Source organism: Hemibagrus wyckioides, linkage group LG04, assembly GCF_019097595.1.
Source record: "Hemibagrus wyckioides isolate EC202008001 linkage group LG04, SWU_Hwy_1.0, whole genome shotgun sequence".
Lineage (NCBI taxonomy): Eukaryota > Metazoa > Chordata > Actinopteri > Siluriformes > Bagridae > Hemibagrus > Hemibagrus wyckioides.
Window position 1 is genome coordinate 22,854,102 of NC_080713.1, and position 24,642 is coordinate 22,878,743.

Below are 24,642 nucleotides of genomic sequence, written 5' to 3' on the forward strand. Positions count from 1 at the left end.
ACTGACCAATCAGATTCCATAATAGTATAAAGATTTACTGTATATTACTTGTCAGGTGGTCTCTAAGATTTAAATGATATCTATTTAGCATATAATCAGTCAAGAACTCACATTCCATAACAATAACTCACATTCCTCTCCTCTCACTCAGATAAAATGCGATGATCACATTATTCAGACGCCTCATGGCTTGCTGTTTCTGAGAACCAAAAAGTCCGACACTGGTGTGTACCTGTGCCGGTCTGTGGAGCACGGCTTTGTCCAGACCATAGCCAGGGTGACGCTGGAGGTTCTGGAAGAGGACAGACTGGAGAATGTGTTCCACAGACGAGACTACGACGAGAGCGAGGGCCAACTGCGTTCTGCTCCCTGCCCCTTCCCAAGTCTCCCATCTGCCCCATCCTCCAGAAAGCTCTGGTATAAAGAGTTCATGCAGCTGATTGGTTACAATAACTTCCAGCGTGTGGAACAGTACTGCGAGAGGATGTGGTGTGCAGCCGAAAGGAAGAGGAAGAAGCTCAAAGGCAATCCATCCAAGTGGCGGTATTCCCAGGGGGGTGAGCGGCGTGGGAAAGCTCGGGCACCCAGACATACACAGGACTAGTGAATTGCCCACTCTACCCTGAACTGAACTGAACAGACAGACCACAGGGTTGCGTTCATACATGCAGATAATATTCAGACATATTTTGCCCATTATTGTGTAAGATTCAATTGAAACATGAAACCAAATGTTTGAGTTTTAGTAGTATCACCTAGGAATGCTTCTCCAGACACGATTGGATCCTATTTTTGTTCTATTCATTGTCAATGAATTTTCCCAACTGAAGGAGAAAAAAAAAAACCCCTTAATGTGCATGTCTGGAGATCTGTGTTTGGTTTGGAATGTATTAAATGATAGAAGGTGTAGAATTCATGTATATATGTAACTGTGCTTGGTGGTAAAGCTTATTTTGAACATTACAGTCATTTACAGATACAGGAACTTGTTTAGGTGATATTTTGAACAGAGACTCCCAAAATGAGACGCAGTGACCCCACTGTTCCCTGTCACACACTGACAAACATGGGCGTGCACTGCTTCCATTTACAACGGCGTGTGCTCTCATGTGAGAAGCAACAGAATAACGTTTTTCCTTGGTTGACAGCCAAAAAATCTGGATTCAACAACGATTGCTTTCTGCTGAATAGAATGACTCATTACTCTGAAAACATTCAACACTGTTCATTCTCAGATCCTCTCAAAGACAAGCAATGTTTTCTGCACATACTTTAAATATTTATCACTTGTATTTTATATTAAATTATTGTAGTTGGTGTTTGGTAGTGGTTTAGATGTCCCCATTAGTTTGAACTGGAGATATGTTACTGCTTGTGTTTAGTGTTTATAGGTTTTAACACTAATGTGTAATTATCATTTTAAAGCCCCAATGATATAAATATAAGAATGATTTTCCATGACTCAAAGACTCAGAGGTTTCCAGCATCATGAATCATGTTAGAATTCTATACGTATGTAAATGTAATGTACTGTAAAAAAAAAAAAAAAAAAATGGAGGTGAATACCAACATAGAAGTTCTTCTTATTTTCATGTAGGCTACTCTAATAAATGCCATAAACTATTGCAACATGCAGCTTGTTACACAACATACGTTGGTGTTCTGTGCTTATTAGCTACTCATGATAAGGTAACGCTACTCTATGGGGGTTTTATTCAGAGTTGCTGTTTAGAGTTATTTACACAGTGAAATTTGCTTATATTGATAAGAGTTGATTTATGCTCTGTTCAGATTATGCCTCTGAGTTTGCCATAGTTTGACCGGTGTCCAATAATTGTACAGCACCAAGGATGCAGGGAATTGGAAATGGTGCTGCATCACCCTCAACCTTTACGATTACACCTGATAAATAATAATGTTAATAATATATAGATAATGAACATCATACAAGTCCCACAACACAATTTACCTTACTGCTCACTTCAAATTAATTGTTAATTGAAGGTATGTACAGTACAAAACATGCATTTTAATGCAACATTGTGGTTACAGAATATCAAACTGCTAGACAATTTATACTACACCTGTCTTGAGTAAATATTACACCTCTCTAGGCACTTTTGGTATTAACTCCTTTCTATGGGTGTGTGTCTTAACTCTGAGTATGACCTGAAGAGAAATGTTGGTGACATAGATTATAATTTGTATTTCCAAACTTGAGACTATTCTATATGCCAACAGATTTAACTGCAGTGCTTAAATTACTTTGTACAGCCTGTCTAGGAAGGCTGCACATACAAGTGTAAGAGAACGCCTGGTCTACTCACTGTTCAGCTGAGCGTGAAATGTGGTAAATATCTAGATTAATCACCTGCCATTCCTGAGATATCACTCAGCACACATTTTAGTTTTAGGCATAGGAAAATTGCCAATAAATGAAGTTTTTGGGCATTCTCACAAGCTGCACAACTGCAGAAAGTTATCAGTAACCAGGTATCACGGACCACAAAGGCATGCAGAGTTAACAAGAATTGCCAATTCCATTTTAAGGTAACTCGATTTCAGCAGCACCACCTTGTCAATACAACACTCCATTCTAGGGAGAAACAAGTCTTATTTGTAAGTGAATTAAATTTCCAATAATCACTGTGAAAGTAATAGTCCCCTCTGGCTTTAGCACACAAATATAGAAAAAGAAGCTAAGAATGAGGCTAGAAACACACACACCCACACACACACACACATATTATTATATATATGTATTAGATTAATACAATATATATGTATAGCTCTTGACTATTCATTATTAAAACATTTGATGATGAAGTGCTTAGCAAAGAACTGTTTTATCTTGACTGACATTATAACTAATTTCCCTCTAAATAATTCACCTGAATTCATAATAATTCAATAACAACATTCTGAGTACTATGGGGAAAATGAGCCAACTGAGATTTATAGTAGGCTAAGGCTAGGAACTGAACAAGAATACAGCACAAACAACTGAAGTGATTAACACTGATTATCTCATTGCAATGACCACTGTAGAGGGGCGTGATATATTAATCAGCATATGAACAGTCAGTTCTCAAAAGCTGATGTGGTAAAAGCTGGAAAAATGTGCAAGTGTAAGCCTTTGACAAGGAACAAATAAAGATGGTAAGATGATTGGGTCAGAGCATCTCCAAAATGGCAGACCTTATGGGTTGTTCCCTATATGCAATGGTTAGTTGATTTGGTGTGGTGAAATACTGGGGCACTTTGACTGGCCTTCAAAATCAATGGACTAAATGCCAGTATTGAACATTTGTGATTAAATGAAAAAGCAGGTGAAACAATTGGAATTGTTTCTAATTGACAAGATTGGTGTTGTTATTAACGTGAAGGGAGGTGTAAGCAATTATTATTCTAATGGTTTTGCCTGAGGAGCGTAATTAACTCCAGCATGAGGACATCCCACTAAAAGCTTGGTATAACAATATGGTTAGGTAGAACCAAAAATATTTCTCAGTTAGTTTTAAAAGTTTGTTTTGCATTTAGACATCAGAGCACTTCAGACATCAGATAGCAGAGAAATCTTGAAGCATTTTTATTAACCAAGGAAGAGGAGTTTACTGAAATGCTTGCAATCCTTATCAGAGAATTTATGTGACACTATGAATTATTTATTGCTCACAGCCTGGAGATTTGGAAAAGCCATTAATTACACTTGTGACTCAATTTCTGCTGCAATAGATGGTCTGTGGATTTGCATGGACAATCTCATCTGGATACTCTAAACTTCTACTATTGTACACAGTACTCAGTAATGTAATGTACTCTATGCTGTAAAGTAATGATAGTATACAATTGTAGAAGAGTTCTCCAAAAGGCATAAAGTTAAACATGAAACACTCTTTTGCAATATTTTAAACAATATGAGTGTATTGTTTTAGTTTTCTACAATTTTAGTTTGAAAAAGGGAAAGCAGCTTGCAAAAGAATGTGAACCCTAGGAGTCTTGAGCTCTCAGATAACTTTGACCAAGTTATCAGACCTTAATTAGCCTGTTAGGGTCATGGTTATTCATAGTCATCATTAGGAAAGGCCAGGTGATGCAAATTTCAAAGCCTTATAAATACCCAGACTCCTCTAACCTTGTCCCAACAATCAGCAGCCATGGGTTCCTCTAAGCAGTTGCCTAGCACTCTGAAAATGAAAATGACTGATCTCGCAAAGCAGGAGGAGGCTATAAGAAGATAGCAAAGTGTTTTCAGGTATTGATTTCCTCAGTTCAGAATGTAATTAAAAAATAGTAGTTAACAGGAACACTGGAGGTCAAGATAAGGTCTGAAAGACCAAGACAAATATCAAATGACCAAGACAAATATCAGAAGACTAAGACAAATATCAGAAAGAACTGCTCATAGGATTGCTAGAAAAGCAAGTCAGAACCCCTGTTTAACTGCAAAAGACCTCCAGGAAGATTTGGCAGACTCTGGAGTTGTGGTACACTGTTCAACTGTTCAGAGACACCTGCACAAATTTGGCATCAGAAGAAAACCTCTCTTGCATCTGAATTTTGCAAAAGACCATTTACACAAGCCTGATGCATTTTGGAAAAATGTCCTCTGGACCAATGAGGTTAAAATAGAACTCTTTGGCCACAATGAGCAAAGGTATGTTTGGAGAATAAAGGACAGAATTTCATAAAAAGAACACCAGTCCAACTGTTAAACATGGGGGTGGATCGATCATGCTTTGGGGTTGTATTGCTGGGAACATTTCATGGGTAGAGGGAAGAATGGATTCAATTAAATACCAACAAATTCTGGAAGCAAACATAACACCATCTGTAAAAAAAAAAGCTGAATTTGAAAAGAGGATGGCTTCTACAAATGGATAATGATCCTAAACACACCTCAAAATCCACGATGGACTACCTCAAGAGGCACAAGCTGAAGGTTTTGCCATGGCCCTCATAGTCTCCTGACCTAAACATCATTGAAAATCTGTGGCTAGACCTCAAAAGAGCAGTGTTTGCAAGATGGCCCAGGAATCTCACAGAACTGGAAGAATGGGTGAAAATTCATCAAACAAGAACTGAAAGACTCTTGGCTGGCTACAAAAAGCATTTACAAGCTGTGATACTTGCCAGAATGGGTGCTACTAGGTACTAACTATGCAGGGTGCCCAAACTTTTGCTGCCGACCCTTTTCCTTTTCTATTATTTTAAAAATGTAAAAGATGAAAATAAAAAAATGATTTTGTTTAAAATATAGGAATGTCATCTATAACTTTACGCCTTTTGGAGATCATTTCATCTCCCACTTGCTTAATTGTTCACATTAACAGAAATTCCGGGGTGCCCAAACCTTTGCATGCCACTATATATATATATACAATGTATAAGTTTTCTATAAACAGCACTTTACAGGCACTTATTGGATGACACAAGAAACAGCACATTATCATTACTAAGGTCTCCTACAATGTACTAAGCACTATTTCCTGCTGAGGATAAAATAAGACTAAAATGATGACTGGCAGCCAAATTATAAGCAGTTACTCATATAGCTAGTCATGCTCATTTATAGAAATGGGTTGTCCTCTTAGTTTTTTCCACTATTACATAAGAGTTAACTGCATAAATAAAAAAAAACCAACAGTATTGCTCTGAAAACTAAAGGTTATACTATCAAATCATTTTATTTATATCTAAATGTCAGGACGTATATAGGCTTGGATCGAGACTGTAGACAGGGTTATGAAACAGGTTGTCATGGACAGCTTGGACAGATCCCTGCCACAACACCAGAGGATTTTCTGGCAGGTTTTGTGTATGTTATATCCTGTACCATGTACTTTTGTTTATGTTCTGTGTTCTCATATGTGTTTGTCCCGCCCAGTCCTTATCCCATTCCCGCCTCTGCACACCTGCTCCATTTGAAACGTACCAAGCCGTTTTCATTGCCATTGTTGTCTTTGTTTCCTTGTTTGGATTTTGAAATTTGGATTTGTTGGCCAATTGTATGCTAACCTGTTTTTTTTATTATCTTCTGCCTGTCTTCTGACTTCAAGCTTGGATTATGGTTTGGATTTGTTTGCTGTGTGGATTATTAAAGCTGCGCATGGATTCTATCCCATCTATCCCCCATCCATTTCCATTTCCATTTCTGGCATTTGGCAGATGCTTTTATCCAGAGCAACGTTCAAAAGTGCTTTAAAGTCTCTATCAGTGAATACATTAACACTGGTTCAATAGGTCACAGACTTAAGATACCATTAGCCTAAACAGAGGTTGTTGGTTTTTGGGTTTTTTTTTTATGTATATACAACATATAACAATACATAAAAAATAGGGGGAAAGGCCAGTCAGGTACTTGGCTGTTCGGACATCTAGGATAAGTTCATTCCACCACCTTGGTGCCAGAACAGAGAAGAGTCTAGATGTCTAGACTAGTCTAGAGTCTAGGTTGTCTCAGGAAAACCTACCTTTTACCCTGATAGATGGTGGGACCAGTCGAGCAGTGCTAGTGGATCTGAGGGAGTGAGGTGCAGTGCGAGGAGTAATGAGACCTGCCTTGGATGTGTCATTACATAGGTAAATAATCTATGACAAATAGATATAAATAATTAATTAACCTTTGAATTTAAATATGTTATATATAGTTTAAAAAATGTAAATATAATGTTACTTTTTCATTGTGAAATGAGCAAAACATGCCGATATCAAAGACTCTAAAAAAATATTAATTTTCAATGATTAAAAATTTTTTTACCTCTTTACCGAAGAGGAGAAACCACGTATTACAAAATTTACTTGCTCGTGTGAGTGTGGACTATGCCTTACTGGATGTAATAGTTCACAAATGAATCACAAATGAATTCAGTAGAGAAAAGAGGCACACAAGCATACTAACACTTTTACCCTCATAAAAAATCTAGCTTTTATGAATATGAATGTGGAAATGCCTCAAGCCTGGCAAACACCCACCTGCTCCTCTTGTCAAACAGTGTTGTAACAGAAGACTGCAAAGCTCTACATGGTCTGAATTTGCAAATTGGAAGATGATAGCCACATTTTGAATCCTAAACAAATTCAATCTTTACTGGCTCCTTTCCAGTCTTTTGAAAATACAAAATTTTTAGTCCAGGCCCCTTGAGAGCCACCCACACCTCCAGACTCGGGGTAGTCAGTTCTATTCCCTCCAGCACCGACGCCTCTGATGATAGTTTCATAGCTTTTATGATGCAATAACTAATAACACTAGCCTGTCATGCTAATTTAGCTTTTCCAATTTTCACATTGTTGTCCAGATTGCACACATTAATTCCCCTGGGATTATTGAAACATAATTTTTCGGGTGTCAGTTGTTTTTCTTGCACATTTTACAGTGCAATACACACACAAGGCTTATACTGCAGTTTAGTTCAGCTCTGCTTGTTGGTCTGAGAGCTCAGCTCCCTTGAGTCTCCCCTTCAGTTTAACCCTTGAAAAACATATACAATTCCTTTTTATTAGTGACTCGTGTAATACACACTAAAATAAAAAAGAAAAACATTTCATTACACTGCTGCTGTTGCTTGATGTGTGTGATGTACCTTATAACATACAGCTGAATATTGAAGAACACAGACCATACATTTACTTTCAAAGAATAAAACTCTGAACAAGTATCAGAATGGAAGGCAACCCACCATGAAATGTAATCTTCTCTGCTGCATTGCATTCGACTGGGTGTTACGTCAACTGAGCCAGGAATAAATGCCAACCACCTTGCTGCATTTCTTCAAAAGTTGTTATAGAATTATACTTATTACATTTCCATATAATAAGAACAATGCTATCCAGATGAAAAGCAATCATGTCCAATTAAAGAATGTAAATAATTTGGATGTCTCTTATTACTTTTTTTTTTGCTTGTTTTTGTACCTCTGACTGTGAGGCCTTGGTCCATATTCCCTAACAGACACTTTAACAGCAGTGCAGGTGTCTCTTACATCACCACACACTAACTGATGCAGCAGGTTGTTAATATCTTCTCTAAGAAATCCACTCCACTCCCTGGCATGCATATCCAAGCCTCATTGAAATGCAAAGCATTCCCACACCTCTTTCAATTAGAGTTCTCGTTTCACATAGAGGGAAGAACTCACAAACAAACACAATCAACCACTGTATCTTTTTCAGATCTGCTCTAGAAAAAACTTAAATATAAAATTGAGTAAAGCAGATTTTTGTAGAACCAACTACAGCACTTCTACTATGAATGGCTGTAGGAATAATGCACAGAACGGTGTGAAAATCGGGGCTGGGGTTGATTTCTGTCAAGCCAAGGAGATTTGAGCTAATACTTTCATTTTCAAGTGACTTCCCGGCAAATCTTATGAGCAGTCATTACTTTAACCTAGAAATTGAACGTCATTGATGAATTGATGATACATGTGTGTAACAGATACAAAATAATGAAAGCTGTTAGTGGTTGAAAAGGAATGGGATTAGAAATAGTAATGCTATATGTGCACACACAGCTGCAGCTAAACTGTACTGGATGGCAGAAGACTTGATCTGGGTTAATCGACTGATTGAAATACTTTTACATCATTTTAACGGCAGCTGCAGTGCGAAGGTTGCATTTCTACATTGTTGGGCAGCGTTCCAAATGAGACACTTTGCATTCTGTTCACAAAAAAATACACCTAAATGAATATTTTGTGTGCAGAGTATACACAACATGGCCACAATATGACAACATGAATGAACAGGACATAAAGAGGAGGCAGTGAGTCTCCATAAAGGGCACAACCTTCTTACACAAAAGTGCCTTGTGATGGTGGCTTCCTCATGATGCCGGGTGACAGAAAGCCAATAATGTGCTATGCTGTTAAAAAGGCTGCTGTGCAGAATCTACATTATAGGCCATTTTTCTTGTTCAATTCAGAATCTGAATCTGAATTATGTACCAATGGACAGATCAGCACTCAGGAATAATTAGAATTATTTAATGGATGTCTGCAAAGAAAAAAGATACAAGAACTATTGCATTAGTTATTTGCTTTTAAAATCATACATTTCTTGTTGTATTGTTTTCTATAATGAATAAGATTGGCTAAAGCTTATAAATTAGCACAGATGTACACACACAGGTCACTTTATTAGGAACACCTACACATGTACTAATTTGTGCATGGAATCATGGAGATTGAGGTCAAGAGTTTCAGTTACTGTTTACAGTCAGCAGTTACTGTTGATGTGCTGGGTTAATTATTCCAGAAAAAGCTGACCTCCTGTACAACATTATTGAGAGTTCACACACAATGAAGCAAAGTGCAGCAGTTCTATGGGCGTAAATGCCTTATTGATGACAGAGGTAGACAATAACAAAAGTCACTTTGGACCCCGGCCCACACCAAGCCCATCCGCTCTTTGAACCTTTGCCTTCTTGGTTGCTGCTATAGAGCATGAAGTGTCAGGATATCCATGTACAAGAACAGTTTCTTCCCCCAGGCCATCCATCTGCTGAACAAATAACTTGACTTTAATCTACTTTAGTGCAATATTGTAAATATCTCATGTAAATTTGTAAATTCCAATTCAAAACTACACACACCCCTCATACCTTGCACATACATTACATTTTACATGCACATGTATATGCCTACTATGTTCTATGCTTGTTCTATTTTTCTGTTTGATTTTTTACACCCATTTATATATATATATATATATTTTATATAGATATTTTTTATGTCTCACTGAAAAAAATGTGTATACTTTGTCTTCAGCATCACAAAAATATTCCTTGTATGTGTGAGTGTACTTGGCACATTCTGATCCCCATTCTGATTCTGGTTCGAGATAATAGGAAGTCTACAGAATCATCTCAGGCCAAATCAATGTTTGAGGTTAATTTGCTACAACATGAGAATACCACATAGGGTTTCACTCCATTTAACCAAGAACAGGAGTATGAGTCTTCAGTGGGCAAAAGCCATTCAAAACAGGATAAGTTAAGATTGGTTAAAATCACTGAGATCACATTTTAACACATATTGATGTTTAATGTGAAGATTAACTAAATCTGTTGCCTGAAACTGCATAAATGTTTTCACTGTACTGCTGTCACATAATGGATAATTAGATAATTTCATGAGAATTAGATGGCTGGATAATTGCATGAAGGATAAGTAGTTAGTTAGTAGTGGTGATGAGTTTATGGATGGATGTATCAGAAATAATCTACATCTCAAAATGATTTATTTGCATTGCATAAAGGGAGGCAGTTCAGAGTTTTCTAGTTTGTAATATTCTGAAATATCTTTAAACATATTTGGCATTGGCTCATTAGGCAGGCATTATCTATTGAAATTCACGAATATACAACTCTTGAGTGTATTGAGGTTGTATTACTTTGTACCGCTGCTGTTTGGGTGCGAAGTATAATCTGTCTCACTAATTGAGGAGCTGAAGGTCATCAGTAGCATCAAGATCCTATTCCACAGAACTCTATAACATCCTGTGTGTCTGGCATTTTAGTTGAGATTTAGCAGAATCGCCTTCTTCAAATGACTTTTACCGCATCACAAATGTGCATGAACACTGCAGCAAAAAAAAAAAAAAAAAGTTAGACTTTCAGATCCCAGATGTCCTTGTCGAACTAAAGGTGTCTGGTAGAGATTCTTAGACTACTGAGACTATTTTACTCGCACCATTGCGTCAAGAAGTACTTAAGAGGACAGGCAGATTGGAGCAGCTGTAATGTCCACAATTCATCTGTCTGAGACAACTTTTTGGCTCGGTTTGCTTATTACATGGTATGAAATACAGAGAGAAAGAAAGTGAAGACAGGAGAAAGCAATAAGATGGAGATTGAGAGGCTGAGAAGAAGGTAGTATTTACTATTTTATTTATTCATTCATCTTTATTAATGGCTTCATTCTGGGCAGGGTAATACAAATACCACCACTAATACCACCACTACTACTACTACTACTACTACTACTACTAATAATAATAATAATAATAATAATAATTAATAAGGAGAATGGAATACAAAAATTCAGGATCAGAAAAATCACAGGATGGTTAATACAATGGGGTGAAGGGTAAAGTGATGGAAAGAATTATGTGTAAGGAGCTGAAGCTACTCATTTATAACTGCAGAAATATGTCACTCAACAGAGCTATGAGGTTTGAGTTGTGACCCTGATACCTGGATCACTGATTCTTGGAGCCCTGGACCCTGATCTCTGGATCACTGGGGCATGAATACTCTATGAATGAGATGATCATCACAGGATATCATGCATAACCAGCATAGCCAATCCACCACCTACTGGCATGTTTTTGGGAGGAAACCCAGAGAAAACCCATAGAGACAGAGGCAGAAAATGCTCAGAGACTCCATACAGACAGTAACCTGACCACACGATTGAACTGGGAACCTTGGCGCTGTGAGGTGGCAACGCTACCTGCTGTACTATCGAGCTGCCCTTGATCTCAACTGATCAATTCTTTTCTCCTTCCGTTCAGCTATTTTCCTAGGTCAATCATTACAAAATGCTGAATCTAAGCCTTATTGCTTTTTTAAAATGAAAATGAATGGCATAAATGACAAACTTAGTTATTGTGTTTGTTTCATTTCCATGCCAGTTTCCTTCAACTAATCTTATTCTGCCTACAGCACTTTAATTATGTCCTTTTCTACAGTGCAGAACAGAGCGAGCAGGGTCAACCTCTCTGTGCAACAGAAACATGTTAATCTGAAAGTAATCACACTCTCTGTGGGTTTTCCTGAATGTATTTCTGCTGTGTAATCTCCTTTCCTCATGTATACTAATTGCATAACCCTGATCTTTGCACTGAAAAGACACAATCTGTTCCCAAGCTGAGGAACACATCATCTGTACTAAATACACCACCAGTAAATTACACACTGGGATACTGCTGGTTAAAATCAATAGAATTAATTTGTAGGAGAGTCAGGATTTTTCAGCCTTCACATGACCCTTTACACATTCATGTCCTGAATCAGAAATAAATAAAAGTCTGGAATTATTACACTGCCTTACTGCCTTCTGGTATTCTGGTCGTTTAATATGTTTTGAGAGCTTAAGTCATTATTTGAGAGACTCAGATATCAAGGATGTTGTTGATTAAATGTCCCTTGGCACGCTCTTGATGACCTTAAGGGAGAGAGGTCAGAATAGATATTCTAGGAGTCCTGTTGCTTATGCTTTGTTTGGTTGTAGAAAAAAAATTAGTTTCTTACAGTGTAAAGTCATGATTCTTGTGTTTGTCTCTCGAGAGAAAGAAAACCCAATGGCAAATGTAACAGATGCAGTGTATATCATGCTTTACAAGTAGTTTGTCATTGTCATCTTTTCTGATTATTTTTCTGAAGGCCTGGGTGGATTGGAGCTCTCAAATGTTCTACCATTTATTTTGGTTACATGTGATCAGTTACTGAAAAGAATTTTCATTGAAATGGTTGGTTAAATAATGATTTGAAGAGTACTTTTAGACAGATTTTCAATAGCAATGCTTTTTAGGAAATACGCTGTATGAACAAAGGTTTTGGGACACTTGAACGTCACATTCGCTTATATTCTTCTGAACATGAAATTCCAGATTCAGCCCCACTTTGCTGTTCTAATCACCTCTACCCTACTCTTACTCTTCGAGGATTTGTGTCCATTCAATAATCAGTGACAGTGTGGTGGTGTGATAATGGTCGCACCCTGAAGTTGATTCTTTTCAAACAATAGCACATTTGATGGGGTTTTATTTCCTCTGTAATTTGCCAGTGATTTCCATTTCATTTTTAATACATGACATCAGACTTTTAGCTATTTATAATTACTTTTAATTTACTTTTAATGTGTGTGTGTGTGTGTGTTTATTATATGACTTAGATCACATGAAATGTCCTGAATACCATATGAAGTCCCTATGAATAAGATGTTACTATAGAAATTTAATCGATTAATTTAATAGAATATATCCATTAATATCATCCTGGGATTTGGTTCGATTACAGCTGATGTTTTTTTTTTTTTAACCAGACTTATTTCAACACCTCCTGACCAATCACATTTGAGAATTCAGTTTATGTGACTTTTGCTTGCTTCACTCTAAGTAGACATTTGAAAGGCTCTTTGCCAGTATTTGATGCATTAGTCTTTTTGCCAATATATGATGCATTTCTTTCTTTCCTTCCTATGCAGGAAAACAAAATCAGTGATGGAGAATTTCTTAGATTTCATTACAGTTGCTGTCTACTGCTAATTATTGTTGAGTGAAAGTTGCATTCAAGTAAGGCAGGTGAAGTATGTATCAGTGCATTAATATTTCATGGCCCAAAAATTCCTAATAACACGCCTGAGTTCCCAAACATTTAAATCCTTTGAAAAGTATTCTTAATGCCTTTTGCATCACCTCCTACCTTCGCACACCCCATGCAGCTGCACTTGGTAAAACATATCAACTATGTATTAGTGAGTAAGACGGCAGTGGCAACAGCTGTGTATTTGTGGAGACTCATGAATATTTGAGCAGGGACTTGATCTGGTATTGTGATGCAGGAATACAGTAACATTGCTAACTTATACCCTGACATGCCCTGCCAGTGAAGGTGATATTAAAGTATAACTTTTCTCCTATTCATGAAAGGTATACTTGAAACTGATGCTGTTTTTTCTCTCCATGCACTCTGTCTGACACGCAACACGTAGGGGCATGTAATCGGCAAGGTCATGGACACATTACCGGTTTCTATTTCAAATCAAAATAATTTCTACTCATTACAATGAAGCTATACATAGAGTTTTGTGCATTGTCGAAAGAGAAGTGTTTCCAAAGCGTGTAAAATAATGCAGCATAGTTATATCCAGTATTATTAAGTAAAGTGGCAACCACTTTTATGAAATTTTTAAAAGAATCTCTAGGATTGATTGTTTCTTTTGCTAGTCTTTATGAAAGGAAGTGTTTTATAGCACATCCGCTATAGGCTGATGCATCATATGCTTGTAAAGACAGTCCATAAAGCAATATCTGCCAGAGTTAAACAAGACTCACGCTGCAGATCTAAGGGGATTGTTGCATTTTTATTCTACTTACATAAGGCGATGTCAAGGCATTTGCAAAGGCAAAGACATCAGAGGCTTCAGCTCTGAATGAGGACTGAAACGAATTGTGGGTTTTGACAGATTGGGAGGTTTTTAATGATTTCTTTTTGCGGAAATGTTATCAAATGTCAAAATCAATCTTCTTGCACATGCAATTAACTTGTTCTAAAGATTTCAGCATTACTGTTTTTGAATCCTTATTTATATCATTTTGTTGGTTTAACCCTAAATAGCTGAGAGTCGTTATTATGTGAAGGGACCATATACTTGAAATATAGATTTCAAGCTTGACAGGTTATGGCTCCTTTATCTCTGTTTTAGAATAATGACATTAATGAAAAATGGATGAGTTCTTCACAAGAGAGTGACTAATTTAAAAGCTGAATCCAAAATTCAAATAAATATTCATGAATTATATTTTTTCCTTAATACTGATTTTTTTTTTTGTCCTAGCTGTCCTAGCCAGAACAAACACAAAATGCAAAACAAACAAACAAACAAACAAATAAATAGATCAAGGGGCAAACAGTGTGTATCTTCATGCTTTACAGCTTCAGCTTCTCCCTGTGTTCATGTGTGCTTTCTCTTGTGCTTCTAGAGTTCTCTCAGCTCTCAAATACATACAGCTAGGTAGACTGTGTATGCTACACTGTCCATAGGTGTTGATGGGTGTGTGCATGGTGCCTTCTGGTTGACTGATATCCCAATATGGGGTGAATCCTCATACTTACACTGTGCGCAGTATTGCCTGCATAGGCTCTGGATCTCCCACTACCCTGATCAGGATAAATACTATGAATATAAAATAAAAACTTAAATAAATAAATAAATGAATGAATGAATGAATGAATGAATGAATGAATGAATGAATGAATAAATAAATAAATAAATAAATAAATAAATAAATAACACCTGATTTTCATATTTGGTTTTCTTATGAGCTTGTTTTGTTTTAGACAATATGAACACTTTTTTTTTCTGGAATTCTGATTATAGCTTCAATAAACACATTAATATTCAAGAACAAGAGTCCTTCCCCATCTTGATTTACACCTCTTCAATTATAAAGTGCTCAGTCTAGACCTCACTATTCCATTACTCCTTCAAGGACAGTTTGTGTCAAGAGCCTCTATGACAGCGCTATATTTATGCCTGTGCTGAAAGACTGAAATGTAGATAAATATATCATACTTGATTTTTTGTGGGGGAGATATATATATATAAATTTTGTATTTATATTTTGTTATTAAATACATATGCATGTCAATAAATGGAAACGTTTCATATATAAAATGTAAACAACCTTGTTTGAGAAAATGTCCTTTAGGGAATTATGTAACTGAAAGGTCAACTGAAGGTCACTGTATCTGTAATAGCCGGATATTAGCTTTAGGCACTCTGGGTTGTTGTTTTCTTTTCGTGTGTGTGTGTGATGCTGATGGATGCATTTCATAACTGTCCTCATTGTAGAAGACAGAGCATTACAAAACCATTTTCTGATTTGTATACCACAGACACATACGTAAAACTCAAAACCCTCCCACGTCCCACTACCATCATTAAATGCTGCATCCCATAAGCCTATAATCTCCTTCACTTTCTCTTCTCCCCCCTCTCTCTCTCACTCTCTCCATCTCTAGCTCTCATTCACAGCTGCCTGCGTCTCTTTCTCGTGCTGCTTACTACGCATCACTACTGATTTCCTGACTACCTCTGATTGGTCTGTGCAGGCAAAAGGAGATTAGGAGGCGGTCTCTGATCAGCTGGAGGGCAAAAGAGAAAATGGAAAGGGGGGGGGGAGTGAGAGGAGGAGGGAGAGACAAAGATGCTGTCTCTTTAAGAGTATTTTTAGGCTGGCAGTTAGCAGTGGTCAGTGGTGGGTAAAAAAACATTAGTGGCGGTAGTGCAAGAGCAGCCCGTGAACATGGCTGACGAGGACAAATCCATGCTGATGTGGATGTGGATTCATAGATAAATTCATATCCTAGTACTGTAAAAAAGATGTGTTGCTTTGTAACGGAACTAATTTAAGGTAAGTGCTGTTTTACTGAGAATTTGTTACTTATTCTTGCAAGTTATCAAGTGTTTAAGTTAAGGAAACTAGACTGCGTTGCATACTGGTATCGGTTCTGGTTAATAGCAGATCCCCTTTTTTCCTCTCTAAGGCAAGCATGTAAATTTAATGAAAGTGGCAAACAGTGTGTGATCATGTTACTGGATTGATTACAATTTGACCCTCTGCTGTTCTCTACACTCTTATGGCATGTGTGTGTGTGTGTGTGCAAGCACTGTCAGCTATTGTCCTGTGTGAAGTCGAGTTTATAAATACATTCAAAGAAATACAATTATAATCCACGTATGGTTTTCTGTAGTAGCTGTGTTTAATATGATTATATGTGTCTGTGTATTTGTGCCTAAACATGCTCCGGGAAGTTAAAAATGCTTATTTCATAATTAAATTTGTACTACAGGAAAACACACATGCATGCATGCATGATTGGATTTTTGATATTTGTGATTAGTATGTGATCACATTTGAAACATATGTGAAAGTGTAATCCAGTATGTGTTCTCCTGAAGCTGCAAGTGACCTCAAAGACATGCGAGGTCATATGAATACTGTCAGATCTGGATAAAGAAACAATGTGTAAAACAATCACATAAAAATAAATAAATAATTAATAATAGGTGGAAAATGTAAAAAAAAAAAAAAAAGGGATTATTTGGGTGACTTTATTATAAGGCTATTATTGAAGGAAAGAAGATGTAGTGATCATAGATCTCTAGTCAATGAACACAATATAAACTACACTCAAATACTTGTGATAAAAAAAAATGGTACTAAGCTCTATGTCTTTGGGGTGGACCTCTTAAGAGTACAACTTTTGTACCTTTAATATGTATTTTTTACCTGGATCTGAGGATATGGTGTATGTTTTAAAACAATTTTAGATATATAAATGGACTGTAGTTAATTATCTAGAGGAATGCTTTAAAGATATAATACATAAAACTTTCTAAGTAGATAACAAATACTAACTTAAACCACATAATAAAGCTCGTTTGACCAAGTGATGAGAAAAGCCCTTTTTCTGTGCTTGTAGGCAAAATTGTCACACATTTCATACCTTATATTTAATATTAACCTAATATTAGCTTATATTGAACCTTAATATCACATTTCATAACAATACATGCAAATTCATATTCATATATATGCAGAGTGAACAAAATATGAATTGTTAAACTATAATCTTTTGATACTTAATTGAAGCAAATGAGTAATATTTCAACCTGTCACGAACATGACTATGCTATTACTGGCTCACACCTAGCTTTAGTAAAATTATACTTTGCCTCTATATAAAGGACAATGGCACATATTTTATTTATAAATTGTAAAACTCACTCCACACAAATACACACCCACACCGTACACTCACTTACAGAGGGAGGCAAGAGTGATTCCAGCTTCCTGCTGTTCACACAACCCCACGCGTGACGCAACAAATGACCATCATCGCCCACAGCCTCCCCCAGAACACGACACACATGCCAAGTAGGAGTAGGGAGAGTGGGGGCTTTATATCCTGCACGACTCACATTCTCCACACATACTCATTGCTCACAATTTAGCTCTCTCACGTTGGCTAAGGAGTGTCGGAAAGCACGTCTCTCCTTTGCTTATGCTCCGTGTTTTAATGGATTCCTGCTCACTAGCCGTACTACGAGGCAGAGCAGCCTCCTTATTTATATTCAGAGGTGTTGCACCAAAAACGTGTGACTTGGATCTTGTCTTTGCCTTCATGCTGAGAAAAATAACTGTGCCTTGCTGTGTAACATACACACAAGTAAATGGAGCAGTTTCAGTTCAGGATTATAATCTGAGAGGATAAAGCACCATCTCGGGATTATGTAACGTCGATTTTGTCGTGTCACAGGACTAAGTGAGACCAATATAATATTGCTATAGCTTTTGTTTTGTAGTATATCAGGGGACAAAAATGACAATACATGCCAGTTTAAAAAAGATACATATGACTATTGCATTTCTACACTTACAGCTGCATTGCTTCACTTTGGCTGACATTGGAAACATTTTACACAGTCATTGTAAAATATTATCAAGGGTTTCATCCATATTGACAAGATTGAATGTGGGCTGAAAAGGTGTACAGGGTTTATCTGATTTCTGCTCCTTGGGGTATACTGCCTATACACTCTGTAGCATACTTGGCAGACATTTTGGACTGTTCTTGGTCAGGTGACAGGCTTTGGCAAGAAGATCTTTGAATATCTGTTCAGATTTAGTGAGCCATTTTGAAGGAAAACTCAACTGGGATAGAAGCCAAGCGCCACAAGTTCCACACTCACAATCCAGTCTGCTCTTCACTAAGCCTACTCCACCAATGTTCTGTTAAAAGAGACAGTCTTAGAAAAATAATAATAAAAAACAACCTTACAATAGGAGGTACAATGGGAGGTACGTGATCCTGACCTTCGCATACATTGTGTCATTCCTGGATCATGTAAGATGAAAGATGATAGTTATACTGGTTCATGTTTACACAATGTTAAACATGCATATATCATCCAAATAGGAGAAGTTAAATCACTTGGTTGCAGCTTGATGTATATTTCATATGTCCTTTTAAATACCTCATGCCTATTGCTAATACTGAGACAATTGAGGCAATCCAAGTGTCCTCTTGGTATCTTCACAGAGGTTCAAATCTGTTTTAATGAATACATAGTCTCCTTCATTGACCTGTATTTTGCATCTAAGTGCTTAAATTGTGCCATGAAGACATAAATCAAGGCAGAATAAGAAGTCTTCTGTGATACCATGTGAATTATTGTACTCAGTCTGGACAATTCAAAAATCTAATTGGATGGAAAGTATGGCAATCTAAAATTCGATAACTGTTTAATTAATTAAACTACTGAAAGATAGGAGGCAAGGTTTAGAAAAACTGGGTAGGGTGTGTCTTTGGGTGCAGAGGTATCAAAAAGTTTTTTTGGACAGTGTTCTTGGGGTAAAAATATATGTGACACCTTAGTGATAGAGGGCACAGTATTGTCAGTAGGATTTGATGATTTCACTATTCATTGTAAAAAAGTAGAATTAGAAAACAGATAGTGGTTCTTTCTGGATCATCTTTGCCTTATTATCTGTGAAAACTTTTGTCTTATCGTTCAATATATGTGAGATACAGGGGATTGAAGGACAAAGGACACATTTTGTCACGCCGTATTAATGTTCATTGGAATCTTGAGGGTGATTTGTCTGAGATTATTTATAACATAGTCTGGGTTTGAACGTCGGAGCAAAAAATGAGAGCTAGTGAGAAAGCACAATTCTCAGTGCACTGCCCTTTGTTTTCTTCTTCTGTTCACAATTTTGTTGTTAAATATAGAAGATACAATGATCTTCATAAAAAAAAAGTTATACAATAAAAATAAAGGAAGTACATCGATCTTCAGAATAAAAAAAGAAGGAAATTAGGAGTCAACGTAAACGTAAACACAACAATTCGATTGTAGTGTTGATTAAAACATATTAGCGTAAAGAGGCGTAGTTTTGTCCCTTTAACTCCACTCTCAGTAAGGTGATAGGCTAATCACCTGTCCCGTGTGGCGCATGCGCAGTAGCGAGAACGGGAGCCGCGGTCCTCTCACCAGCCAGCATCACGGAGCTGGGGGAGAGCGAGCAACAACGGAAGCTCTTCGTGCAGAAATGGGAGAAATACCTTGGCATCCCCGTGAGGTAGGGGCTGATCTGCGACTTTATGTGAGGTTTAACGCTTCACAGTGCAGTTTATATGAGAAAGCAGGCATGTGTGTGTGGAATGGGAAGGAGTAGTGTGTGTGTGTGTGTGTGTGTGTGTGTGTGTGTGTTGTAGGCTGCCTAAAGAAGAAGCCGCTGTTAGGATGCGGTTGTTGACCGTAGAGCTGTGAATCGGCCCTGACACGGTAGTAACCTATAAATTGTCAAGGGCAAAGGCGAGGACATTAAACATCCTATTGACAGACACAAAGCCATATTCAAAGCGGGCTTTTTTGCTCTCTGGAGATTGATTCATATGGAATCGACACCATATTAATCGTAGTAGACCACATTGCAGGTCTGTGTAGCATCTCGACAGACACAGACGTGCACTACAGGTTACTTATGTAACCTATTACTACATTGATCGACTATTAATTGAAAGTATCCCAAACGGCTCACGCTGAATTTACGGTAATTTCTTGTTGTTGAGTAAGGGTCAACTCTCAGGCGTTGAATTAATTGAGCCAAACTCTGTAATCACACGAGTTTGTCATGTTCTGTTGTTGTTGTTTTATTTTCTTTATAATATTACTATGAAGTGAGTAAAAGGTACCACAGCCTGTGTTTTGCACGTGCATTGGTGGAGCTTGTTTTTGCTACCCGGAAGGTCGCCAGAGATCGAATGCTGAGCCATGTTTTCCTTCTCATCGTATCCTCATCGTATCGTATACAGAAATCTAAAGGTTGATTCAAACGGGTGTGGAGGAAGCGGAAGTGGTCGAATAACTGACTTGACTGAATAATATTTTACTGCTCACGTGAAGATGTATCCAAATGAGATGATTTGGGATTGGATGAAAGAAGTCGGATGACCTTATGTATTATTCAAAGTGTCTGGGTATAAATTGTAGGCGGCTAAATTGTGCAAAAAGGACACCTATGAAGGGAATGCTTTACTCACCCGCGTCTGTGCAGAATTACAGTGCACTCACTATACTCCAGGCTCGGTTGTGTTTTGGCCCGTATTGAATTTCATGCCGTCAGGAGAGCGCTGATGAAGACTAGCATTGGCGCGGGTGTACGGCGCTGTCCAAGGTGCTGAACGACACCGTCGGAGCAGTGTAGTAAATACAGATGCAGTAAATTCCCTTCTAATATATTAGCACCTCCTGTGAACATTCATTTTCATTTTCAGCTAGAGAAATATGGTGACATCCAAAACATTATATTGTTTATACTTGTCACGTTTGTCTAGTGTGGATTTAATCCTCGACATTCAACTAAAGGAAGAATATTCTAAATAATACTAGGCATATACGAATGAATGCATTTGGGTTGAACATGTGATATTCTGGGTCATTCATATTATTTAAGTTTAAATAATGCTTCTTTATATAATCATATATACACAAACTCCATATCTATCTATCTATCTATCTATCTATCTATCTATCTATCTATCTATCTATCTATCTATCTATCTATCTATCTATCTATCTATCTATGCATCATTTAAATATCCTATTTCTTCTGCAACATCAAAAAATGCTCTGACTACCTCTATATTTACATCATCATCATCTTCATCATCATCATCACCACCATCAACATCCATTCGCACTGTCACATCATCTCTGTTCACACTAACAGCAGTGATATAATTGTTAATTAATTCAGCCTGTTTTCCTAACTACATTTCTTATAAGTATTGTCTTTATATTTGGTCACTTAAACATTCTAAAACGTTGTTCAATGTCATCATTATGTTTGGATGTTAATTTGACAGTGCAGGAGCTTCACAAACATTTTGTCTGTTGCTATGCAATTACAGCATTGATTAGGTTTTAGGTTTAGGTTTTATATATCAGACTGGCTGCATTTATTGTTGTGCTATAAACTGGCCCTTTACTCAACATGATCTTTGCAGTCAGACATTTCTAACCTAGTTTAAGCAAAGATTTTCACCTCATTTTGGTAAGATGTACTTATTTTTGAGTCACATGGTAGTATTTGATGCCTCACAGCTCCCAGATCTCTAGTTCAGTCCTAAACTTGAGTTATTGTCTGTGCATGTTCTGCCCATGTTAATGTGGGTTTTCATTGGTGCTCTGGTTTCCTCCCACTGTTCAAAACCATGCAAGTGATAATGATGGTGTGAAAAATGTTTGTCCATCCTACTCCACAATGACAGAATTCAGAGAATTGCAAAATTCAGCCACAGCAACACCCAGTGTGTTTTCCCAGACCAAGGCTGACATTATATAATCATTAGGAACACATAAACTTTTAAGTAATCTACACTGTCTAAACTGGATATTTTTAGAAAAGACATGTGTTCATGTCAGTGTGAAGGCATAGCACTCATTTCCTTATCTACCAGTTTTTCCTAATAGGCATTCATAGAAAAGCCTACTTTATGTCACATGTGGCATCCTCAGTTATTCATAACTGCAATATGAAATTGTGTGAAAATAGTTTTATATAGATATTAAAAACCTCTGCTAAGTTGCCCAACATGAAAAGAATTTGAATAAAACTTATGTCATTTGTTTGTGCTAGGCTTTTGATGATTTGCATCCTACAAAATACTGTTTGTGCTATATATTAGTGAAAAAGGCAAATTGATACCATCCTCTTTTAAAACATAAATAATCACCAACAAATGATGCCATTTGCTTAGATTTTTAACCTGCTTTTGAGTTGAATGTGGTTTAATTCCTGTACACTGTGAGATCACTTTTAGCCATAGGATTAAACTGAAATATGGCTGTTATCTTAAATACACCACACAAATCTGCACAAGCATAGCACAAATAAAAGACAATGTTTTTTCAACTTCTTTTTAATATGCTGCCAACTTTATAGGACTACATCTTACCCTTTAATGTCTCAGTTTATTATTGAGTTATTAATCTTAACCTCGTAAAAGTCTGTGATGGCACCTACGGCTTGAAATATCATGCACATATCTTACATACTGCTCAATAATTTAGTTACCATTAGAAATTTAAACTTACTTTAAAATGGATCCTGTCACTGATCTGTGGTTTAACAAGGAAAAAAGATCACAAGTGTGTTAGCTCCACACTTTAGCAGTAACAAAACTGAAGTCAGCACTCACCTGTGATACACACTGCTGTTCTTCTATAACTATCAATAATCAGATCATTCAGCAAAATGTTTAGATCATGAAACAACATGGTGTTGGCTTGTTTGTTTGTTTGTTTGCTTGCTTGCTTCTAATTGGAGCATTTTATTGATTATTATACCTAGGGATCAATAAAGTCATCACTTCTAATTGTTAAAGCATATTATTCAGTAACAAGTATAGCAGTAAAGTGTGAAACCCTAGCTAAAGGAGTATAATTGTGAGGGTTGGGAAATGTAACACTAGACCCACCTGTGGATGCTGAGATTTTAAGGAGTTAAAGTGGCGTAGCTCTCAGAACGTTCCATTTCCTTGCCTTAGTTTATGGAAGACAATAAAATCTAAAGGGATCAGTTGTTCTGTAGGACTGTAATTCTGTCTTTGGAAACTACAATTTATGTTGCCATCTTGATTTTGTCAGGCCTGTTTTCAGAATATTTAGTGGACTTTCTATGTCTTTTAAAATAATCCACTGCTGACAGAATCATGTTTCAAAGTAAAAAACAAAGTTTTAATTGTGCTACTTTTACTTTCTATCTGCCCTTTTCTCTATCTATCATTTTCTCTCTATTTTTGCTTTCTTTTTTCATTACCTTCTGTTTCCTATCTCTGTCCCAAGGTAATGTGCCTGCAGATGTGAGTGAATCATAAAACCCTCCACAAACCCTTCACTAGACTCCCCAATAAGCCCTGGAGCAGTTACTTTATTGATTTTCTGACTGCACCCCACACTGGCAGACTGTGCCTCCCGGGAGTGTAGTCCCCCCATCCTAATCAAACCTTCCTCCTTCACCGGCACCCAGAGCCCTGTACCCTCCAGACAGAATGTTTTCTTCCAATTTCCTGGGTGGGGGGAACCCTCTGAGTGCCATGTCTTCTGCGGTGAACAAGTTTAGCCTGTTTGGTGACGAGACAGAGGATGGAAAAGAAAAACAGCAGCAGGGGCCTCTGAAGCAAAAAAATCCTGAACAGCATGGAAATGGACAGCCAGTTTCACATGGATCTCAAAATCACAGCACGGAGAAGCCACCAGGAGGTCGTATGGGTGATGCTCACCAGCAAGGAATAGGCAGGGGGCTACCCCAGAGTCCAGCATCTGAAAGAAGTAGCCCCCAACAACAAAGAGCTGGTAGAGGAGGACCTCATCATCAGGGTGTGGGACGGGGAAAATCTCCACAGCGTGAAACAGGCAAGGGTGGACCTCTGCACCATGCCACTACAGGACCTACAGGAGAAAAAGCTGCAGCACCTGCTTCAGGCACAGAGTCACTCTGTCCAATCTGTAAAAATACCAAACTTAATTTTCAGTCCAAGGAACCGCCCAACCATAACACCTGTACAAAATGTAAATCTGTCGTCTGCAGCATGTGTGGCTTTAGTCCTCCAGATGCAGCTGTGAGTAATCGATATCATTTATTTATTCAGTAAAATGTCATATATCCCCCTGTATGGTTCTAATAAACCACACATTCATACATTAAAATCATATATCAAAAATGTGCTTATGGTTAAATTGTAAAATTAAAAGTGTTGGTTGGCTGGTCTAGTATGCTACACAAGTGTTTTACCTTAGATCAGGGTAGTTTGTTCTAGCTTCATACATACTTCATACTTCT

The 24,642-nt window shown here is 37.3% G+C and overlaps 2 protein-coding genes across 6 annotated transcripts in view; both read left to right on the forward strand.

Moving 5' to 3' along the window:
- The window catches only part of sema3e (sema domain, immunoglobulin domain (Ig), short basic domain, secreted, (semaphorin) 3E), a 37,275-nt gene extending 35,384 nt beyond the window's left edge, over window positions 1-1,891 (forward strand). The window contains exon 17 of the mRNA XM_058388213.1: window positions 152-1,891. Within this exon, the coding sequence (XP_058244196.1) occupies window positions 152-604 (453 nt within the window). The 3' untranslated portion in view covers window positions 605-1,891. The remainder of the gene's footprint in view (window positions 1-151) is intronic.
- A 14,129-nt stretch (window positions 1,892-16,020) lies between these two features.
- Window positions 16,021-24,642, forward strand: part of pclob (piccolo presynaptic cytomatrix protein b) — a 72,494-nt gene continuing 63,872 nt past the window's right edge. For 4 of the 5 annotated variants that reach the window (XM_058387986.1, XM_058387989.1, XM_058387988.1 and 1 more), the window contains exons 1-2: window positions 19,766-19,875; window positions 23,646-24,421. In XM_058387986.1, the coding sequence (XP_058243969.1) occupies window positions 23,852-24,421 (570 nt within the window). In that variant the 5' untranslated portion in view covers window positions 19,766-19,875; window positions 23,646-23,851. Of the gene's footprint in view, window positions 16,141-19,765; window positions 19,876-23,645; window positions 24,422-24,642 lie in introns of those variants that run through there. The other variant, XM_058387987.1, reaches the window with a different exon arrangement.